Here is a 9,351-nt window from a genome sequence, read left to right as displayed (position 1 = left end):
AATACTTCAGATAAGGGATTTTCAAACATTTTCCCTTTAGCTTTCCAAGCATTAGTGCCAATAAAGCGACTATCTCGGTGTCCACGACGTCTTTGGTCTTCATAACACTTGTTTCGACCTCGGCCTCGACTCATATCACGTTTTATCATCTCCGTCGTGACCCTCCTATGCTTAAAGGATGCGAGAGGTTAACGAGCCGTGCTTCCGACCCGGTTGACAGTGGATCCTCGGCGCACCGGTCTCTCCCAAGACCCATTACTTGAATCGCGATGTGAAGAAGATTTTATCGGGGTTGACCTTTAGTGTGATCTCGTGACATGTGTATAGTGTACATGCATATGAAGTCGCCACCGATCACTTTTTGGAGGGTATGATTCGGAACCCTATTGAACGGTCGGGAGAAACCGTTTGATTCTACGAGAACCGGAGATTTGGGTTCGGAGACTTGGTTACGCCAAGATTTGCATTGACGCCCTTTCGGTTACTGAAGTTGAGTGATTTTCTAACCTAAGAATTCATGCAAATGAAATTTTGGGTGAGGTAGGCCCCAACAATCTAAGGTATCATGCAGACGGGAATTTCTAACCTATCAATCACAATAAAAAAAAATGTAATGCGCAATCAAGGTAATCAAATCAATTCAATCAATCAATCAAGATACGACAAGTATAAAATGGTCATATCGACCCATAATAGGGTCGGGCTAGTTGAATGTTGCCATTTCCCATTTTTTTGTAATTTTTTAGAATTTTTCTAATTTTTCTAATTTTTTTGGATTTTTTATTTATTTTCCAAAAGTCGAGAATTTTTTCGGATCGATATAAACCGACCCTCAAAACTTCAAAATTTTTTATTCAAACAATAAGAGTCCCGAATCGACCTAAACATTTTTTAGAAATTTTTTGGGAAAATCAGGGAATTTTTATGAATTCTCTATGAATTTTGAAATTTTTTTTTGGATTTTTAGAAATTTTTTATTAATTTTTTATTAATATTTTCAAATCGGGTCAACCAAGTCAACCCGGTCCAAGCCTGGCTCGGACTCGGTGAACACTAAACGGTGCCGTATCCTATTTATTGGATATTTTTTTATTTTCTAAACTTAATTTCCTAATATGCTAAAATACTAAAAATGAATGGACGGCCGAGATCAAACCTAGAATTAATCTCGACCGTCTACTCCTCATAAACCAAAATGACGACGCATCCGGTGGCCTGCTCAAAACGACGCCGCACCGTTCTAAAGCATGGACGGTCACGATTTAATTTAGAACTTGATCCGAGCCGTCTGTTCGCCCTTTAATAAAACAACGTCGCATTGACTAAGACTCGGGACAGCCACGATTGATCTTAGATTTGGTCCGAGCCATTCAATCTTTTAAAACCTAAAACGATGCCGGATCTGCTCTATGGACTTAAACGACACCACACGATCACTAAACTAAATGGCACCGTTTCACTCCTTTTTTTTATTTTCTACCTATTTACAAAATTTTAGAAAATATGAAAAATCGATCCAACGGCCGAGAATCAAATCTACCTAATTATCTTAGCCATTGGATTTGAGCCGAATCAGCTCGCCGGCGCCAACGGCCGAGCCGACTCGCATCCGAGCCGGACCTATCGGGACGCGACATCTCAGCTCATTGACCCGCCGACCACGCCACGTCACCTTCGTCTTCAACCTCTCGCGACGACGCAATGGACGGTTGACGTCTTTTCGGCGAGATATAACGGTAAGATCTCACCGGAATGACTTGATACCACCTCTAATCGACTCACCCGAACTTCCTCTACAACATATCCTAAAATCAAACAATTTCATCCATAGAATCATCATGAATCAAACTCGCACAGGCCTCGGCCATGAACAATGAAACAGGCAAACCAGAGCATAACTATTCAATCGAAGCTTCATAAACACTCAAGTCAAGTTCGGGATGCTTACCTCGAGCTCTAATTGAGCTCGCTAGGGCTAGAAAAAGCCCGGCCGAAGTCCGACCGCACCGAGGTATGTTGAAAGCTCGACTCATAGTGTTCGGGTAAAATCAATGCAAAAACACAATGCGATCATGCTCACAGATGATCCAGGAACAAAAGGCACACGATAATTTCAATAATCGTGCTTGTGTGAGTGTGATGCCATGATCGTGCAGCAAAGAGATTTGAAGCTCAACTCACCTGTTTTGGAGATCTCAAGCTAATCGGCTCGGTGCGATCGCTTCCTAGAGGTGCGGGCAAGTTTTTGGAAGTGATGGCCGGCCTCGGTTCTCCCTAGATTGCTCTAGCGAAGTTCTCACAATACGAGCTCGAAGCTCTAGCAATGGCGTCGTACGAGAGCTCGTTTCTCTCTTTATATTCCGTTGAACCCGGCGAGTACGAATGAGGTCCTCCTCTCACGAATCTTCCTCAGCCTTTTATACTAAGCTTTCAAAATTTGGCGCGTTGAGCAAGCTTGAGTCGGCGGTGACCCACACGTGTTGATCAAGTGATTTTTGGTTGCCTGAGGTCGGACGACGATGACCATCACAATAAACTCCGTTTGATTTTCCGTTAATCGCGAATTGAGGTTGAATTTGCGCATTTGTGAAGGTTGACTTTTTCAAACCGCCGAGGCTTTGACCGCCGATTCCGGCCACCTCCGGCGACCATTGGCCATGATAATGGTGGCGATCGGCACATATTGATCTAAGGAGTAAAACACACATAGCAATTGGTTTGATTAAGCTCGAATTGGTCTTCAATTTGATGATCAAAGTTCGCCTTCAAATCTGCAAAATTGCATGAGTCGCCTAAGGAAGATGACACTGTTCGGGACCGGTTCGACCAGTCCGACCGGTCCGAATTGGTTCAGACATTGAATTTTCAAAATTAATCAAAATTGGTGGGGAATTTTCACAATTAAACCTCAAAATTGGACTTAGGGGCCTAAATATTATCTAGAAATGTGTTTTTGCCCAAAAGTTTCCATCAATTTCTATAAAAACCCCAAATTTTTCTATAATCCCAAATTAGGGAAAACTTTAATTGGACACCTATTTGATCAAATTGGACCAAACCACCCATGCCAATCGATTTGGAATGTATGAAAACCTAGGGGGACAGTCCAATTTTGCCACGATAATCTCTCAATTAAAAGTAATTTCAAAACTTGAAAAGTTGAGGGACTAAATTGCAAGAATTTTGGGAATTTTTGCAATTCATGCAATTCGCACAATTGGAGGTGCAATTGATCAAATTGAAGCTTGAAAGGACTGCAATTGAATGTCTAGACTCTAAATGTGCAAAAATTACAAATAAAAAGACTCAAATTGTTTTTCTTTTAGGCAAATTCAATCCTTAGTGTTGTGAAGGAACACCTAAAATTGAATTCAATTTTTTATTTTTCTTGAGGTTAATATGAAGAGGGAATTAAAATAAAAATATTGGACATTTTTATGTATTTTTTTGACCTCGATAATTATTTTTTTTTATGAATTTTCTAGTATTTTTCTATTTTCCGAAAATATTAAAAAATGTGAAAAATATGAAAAAATATTTTTTGTTCAAAATTGGTTCCTTATGCTTCGAAAAGGATACCAAACTTGAGTTTTCAATTTTTTGATTTTTTGTGAATTTTTGATGAATTTTAGAAAATAAAACTAAGGAAAACTTGATTAAAAATCGAGTGTCAATATTTGTCTCTCTTTGAAAGTAATCTCGGTTAGAGGTTGCTTTCAAAGACAATGTGACACTTGAATCTTTAATCGACTCTGCTGGGGAAAAGTTTAAAGAAAACAAGTGTGACATTCTGAATTCCGACCCCATTTCGAAGTTATGAATGAAATGAGTATCGATGTATTCCAGTAACCTCACTCGAAATTGATCACTCTTGAGATAACTGACCAAAGGGGAATGGCTAAATAGGATAGTGCGCAGACCATAAATGACTCGACCGCGGATCGGTATCCCGACCATAAGGGTCGCCGAGGGTACATTCCGGGTCATTGCGAGCCGATCCGGGGGTTGACGTCGTAACTATTTGCTAGCGTCGTGCAATTGGTTCGCGGGTGATACCGCTACGCCATAGCATGATTTGCGAATAACCCCGAACCGATTCCCCGACAATCGCGTCCCGTCAAGACCGACCGTTTCCCTCGCGATTACATGACAACCAGGGTCGCCGTGGTCCGAATTCTTAAAACGTGGTAACTAAAATCACGGGTCGATACGCGTAGCTCTCGAAAGCCGCCCGTCGGTTCGAGGTGCACCGAAAATGCGATTGGCTGATTTTGAGCGCGAAGCGAACTTCGAAATTGGCGGCCGGGTATTCGAGAATTCCAATACAAATAAACTTGGATGTCGCCTTGCAAATGTTATTAAGGATATTTGGAAGCCATATAAGTTGGAAAAATGAGGATCGGATTTGCGGAATGAAAAATCCATTCCGGTCCCGAGATTCGTTCAGCCCTTGAGCGACCGCGAAGGAATTTCGGTCAACCCTTGTACCGCACCCATCAGCCCCTAAATCCCCATGTGGATATTGGAGGGACATGACACTTGAAGGGATCAAGTCCCCATGCAAGTCAAACCCCAAAAACCCCACCACCTACTCTACTATTCATGTCCTACACTAACCCTACTATCTCCCACCCATCAAGTCACTCATTCAATCACTCAAACTCACCCTCTCCCTCTCTTACTCTTGGCTGATCACTCACCTTCTCTCTCACTCCCTCATTTCTTCATTTTGAGCTCAACTCTCTCCCAAGAACTCTCTCTTTTCGTCTCTTGGCCGAGTACCCCTTCGGCCTCCTCACACCGCCGGTCCAAGGAGGAGCTCCACCACGCCACCGCCACTTCATCTTCCTTTCTTGGCTTTGAGTTGTTGCCGCCGCCGTGCCGTCCGTTTTTCTCTCTCTCGGCGCCGAACAAACCCTAGGGTTTCACCGCCGGTTTTGCTCATCCAACTTCAAGGTAAGAGCTCAAGCTTCTCAAAGGATTCTAGGGTGTTTAAAGGAGGTTCATGGCTGTGTGTGATGAGGTTTTCTTGGACTAAAAGTTGGTGCTTTGTGTTTGAAACCGGTGGACACCCATTTAGGTCGAATCTGATCGTGCGCGAAGGAAACGCTTTCGCCGGGTTTTTCTTCATCAAAAAGCAAGAGTAAGTGTTTCCTAACCCTTCCTAGAGCCCTAGGTTACTAAGAGACACTTGGGTTTGGCTAGATGGTGTGCTAAATGCTTGGGATAGTGAGAAATGCTAGAGAGGACCAATCTGGAAATTTCTGTGCGATTGGTATCAAAGCTGGTCCTGGGATGTTTATGTGGTCATATGGGTGGAAATGAGTGACTTGATGTGTGGATAGCACGTGGTTTAAGAGTGGACCATGGTTGGGGGCGATCGGGACCTAAAATAACTCAATCGGAGCAATTGTGCACTAAAATGGTTAGTGGGTGCTAAATGTTGTAATTCCGATGTGGGGCACTTGAAAGGTGTTTTAGAATGACTTTTACATGCCTTGGCATGTGTGAAGCCTCTTGGGATTAAGTGTGTGGCTTTGTAAGAGAAAACGTGGAATTCGCTCGAATGGGACCGTTGGTATCAAAAGTAGTAATTCTGAATTGGGGGTGCTTTAAATGCATTTTATGTGATATTGTGATGTCTTGGCTAGTGTGAGACCCCTTGTAATTGCATGATTGGCCTTGTGAGGCAATATGTGGCAATTGGCCCGATTCGAGCTCGTGATGGTATTGACATGCTAAATAGCCCAAGTAATTGTGGAATTGCAATATTGTGATATTAGGGCATGAGGCCCTTTGTGTATGACCTATACATGAGATTATAAAGTCGTGTTCAATTGAGGCGTCCGAGGCCGTATAGTATGCCGTGTTCGCCCAATTGTCCGAGACTTAATCCGGTCGTGTTCCTAAGTGTCCGAGACCCCATGGGGCGTATTCCTAAGTGTCCGAGACCCCGGTGTGCACACAAAAATATCTGTATTTATACGTACAATGCCGTGTTCCTAAGAGTCCGAGGCTTGTACTTGATATATGAGATTATGATACTAAATTATGGAGGTGGTATGTGAGCCCTATGGCGAGGATCGACTTGTGTGATTTGGCATGTTCTGGGTGGTCCTGTACACGATTGCTTTATTTGTGCACTTTGAATTGACCACCGTCTCTGCTTTTGGATTGGATTGTTTGCATGCCGTGTTTTGTCCGGAGGTACTAGGACCTTAGGATAGGTTAGGCTTCGCTTACTGAGATGACGATCTCACCCCTCCGTGGGACCAACATTTTCGGACCCTCGACCACGATCGCCGCGATGCCGCTACTTTTTGGACTACCGACTCGGTTTGAGCCCGTGATTACCGAGTATAGAGTGGGACCAGATCGTACGTATTATCGGAGGGTTAGCACCTTGTGGATCGACGACGCGAGAGGATACTTGACCCCTTATTCCTTCCTCTCTTGGACTTATAAGGATGGAGACTATTTATCCGGACCTTTGAGGGAGGAGGTGATTCCCGAGCACGCACTGGATGCCGCCGGACCTAGACTCCCGATAACTTCACCTTCGAGACTCCCCGTCCTTGGACCCGTAGTTGGACCGATCCCCGAGTCGAGGTCTCCCATACCCGGACTCCCCGCTCTGGATGGAGGAACCCAAAGAGGAGTCCGAACCGGAAGAAGAGCCGATACCCGAGGAGGCGTCCGACCTAGAGGAGGACCCGGAAGAGGTGCCGGAGGAAGAGCCATGGGAGGAGCCTGAGCGGGCGTTTAGCGAAGTCATCGTGACGAGTTTCTCCCCGGAGTACGCTCCCCCTGCCGAGTTTACTTCCGATGATGACGCCCGACCCTTAGGTGTGTAGAGGTCCTTATCCCTACTTTTGGACCCTCGTGTGTCGACGAGTGGTTATATTTAGGGAGTTTCCTTTTGTGTCCCCGTGCCGTATCCTTGAGTCGTAGTCATTTTCTTTACGGTGGTCCGTATGAACCTTGAACTTATCGGGCTATGTTATATGTATTTTGGTGTTATGTTCTAAGGTCATTCTATATTCATTGTCGGGTTTGTTTTCATTGCTTTCGCTTGCATTTGCATCTCGCGTGTTTTACGTCCGTTTGTGATCCCGGTGAGTTGCGAGATTTCTTCGACAACGTGGGATGTTGGCGCGCTCGGAGGACACGGGGCGTGACATCCCCGTTGAAGTGGTATCGGAGCGAGGCTAGCTCGATCCACATCGATCGAGTGTTGGAGTGATAAGGAGGAATGAGTTTGGAACGACCATTAGTTATGACCTTAGGTGGTTATGAGTCTTAGGCGCGAAAGCATGTCATTTGAAATGGCGCATGTGGATTGGCTCGGTATCAAGTCCTTGTACTGGACTATTGTGTGAATTAGCCGTGATTGCTCTATGAAGTGCTGGGTTGTTTGTGATGTTTTCACTAAGCTACAGATGCGGCTAGACCGCAGGTACAATCGAGAATCTTTGTTGTGATGCCATGGTTGCTTGAGATGCCATGATTTGTTTTTCTTGGCCTGGTATGCTTGATTGAGTACCTACTGGTTTGTCTGCCTAATGATTGTGAGGGATCCCGAAATGTTAGTTGTTGGTAGATAGACGTGAGTGTTTGGCTTAGGCCCCGATCCCTCGGAAAAATTGTAGTTATCAGGTGTAGTGAAACCTTGCTGAGATGAGCAACCGCAATAGAGGTACTAGAGGAGCGTCTAGCTCGAGGGCCCCACCAGTAGAAGATCCAAGGCTGGACGGTGTGATTAGGACCTTGGAGCAGATAGGAGAGTTGATGGGTAGGCGGGGCTCGGGAAAGAGCCGCCTCGCGGCACAACAAGTCGAGGATAGGGCCACGATAATAGCTCAAGCTGCTGAGGCCGCCGTTGCTTTGCGATTAATGCGACGTTAGGGAACAATGGGAATAATGGAAACAATGGCCGGGGAAATGGAGGTGGTAATGCTCCTGCTCAAGAGAACCCTCATAGGGCCATGGGTCGATGGTGGAGCAATTTCAAACCGAAGCCACCTAGGTTTGACGGGAAAGGAGACCAGGAGATGGCTCCTCGTTGGATTGAGGAGATTGAGAAATGCTTTACGGTTCTAGGATGTTCGACGCTGAAAAAGTGACATTGGCGGTGTACCAACTCCAAGAGATTGCCCATGATTGGTGGAGGGCTACGAGAGTGACCGTTTTCCCTGAAGGAGTGGTGCCTAATTGGAATGCATTCTCCGAGGCATTCATTGGGAAGTTCTTCTCTGCAGCTGCTCGGGAGCAGAAGTTAGTTGAATTTCAGAACTTGCGTCAAGGCAACATGACAATCGAGCAATATGAAGCGGAGTTTGCAAGGCTATCTAAGTATGCTTCGCGGATGGTTGATAATCCTTTGGATAAGGCAAGAAGATTCAGAGATGGGCTACAACTCGACCTCCGTAGCCAACCGGGTGGCTTTGGACTGCAGAACTATGAGGAGCTATATAGGCGGGGCCAACCGATTGAAAGGGACATGAGGGAAAGAAGGAAAATCGCCCCTGGACCGCGGTTCGTTCCTCGGAGGGACAATCGTAACTTTGGGAAGAGGCCAATGATGAACAACGGGTGATTTGTTCCTCCAAAGGAAGAAAGGAATTGGGAAGCCGACTCGCCCGAACAACCTGGAACCGTCGTCGTCTCGTGGAAGGCGACATGGAAATGGACCTTGCCCCGGTCGGGGGAGGTGCCTGTTTCGAGATGTGGCAAGATGGGCCACCATGTCGGGCAAGCACCGAGAAAGCTCCTCGGAGATTTTCCACGAGATGGTAAGGCCGCAGGGGAGGGCTTCGGATTGGAGTTGCTCCTTAAGGGAGCCGGAACCGACCGCCGGCGCAAGGAAGAGTCTATCTTTGTGGCGCGAAAGGATGCTGAGAATGCGCTCGGCGTAGTCACAGTACGGTTCTTCTCGTGGTCATGCTGCATATGCTTTGTTTGACCCTGGAGCTTCGCATTCATTCGTGTCTGCTCAATTTGCTGATTTGATCGGAATAGAGTTAAAACCGTTGGAAGTAGTATTGCATGTGGCTACACCCTTAAAGAATGAAGCGTTGGTTTCCTTAGGGTGTCAGAACTGTAAGATAGTGATTGGCGATAGTGAAGAACTAATCGATCTTGCTGTGTTGCCCATGTATGACTTTGATGTTATTGTTGGGATGGATTGGTTAGGCAAATTAAAGGCTGTGGTTGATTGTGGTAGCAGGGCGATTCAATTCTTTCCTATTGGTCGCCCTAGATTTGACTTTGTCGGGAGTCGGGGAGGAACCTCGATCCCTTTGATCTCGTCACTTGAGGTGACTAAGTTGATGGATGATGGATGTGAGGCCT

General features: G+C 45.6%; 1 protein-coding gene across 1 annotated transcript; it reads left to right on the top strand.

Moving 5' to 3' along the window:
• Positions 1-8,083: 8,083 nt before the first annotated feature.
• LOC125316432 lies at positions 8,084-8,596 on the top strand. The gene has a single exon (XM_048284758.1). It carries the CDS (start codon positions 8,084-8,086, stop codon positions 8,594-8,596), a length of 513 nt encoding a protein of 170 aa, XP_048140715.1.
• Positions 8,597-9,351: the final 755 nt, after the last annotated feature.

Source organism: Rhodamnia argentea, chromosome 9, assembly GCF_020921035.1.
Source record: "Rhodamnia argentea isolate NSW1041297 chromosome 9, ASM2092103v1, whole genome shotgun sequence".
NCBI classification, from domain to species: domain Eukaryota; kingdom Viridiplantae; phylum Streptophyta; class Magnoliopsida; order Myrtales; family Myrtaceae; genus Rhodamnia; species Rhodamnia argentea.
This window is presented reverse-complemented; position numbering and strand designations above follow the sequence as displayed.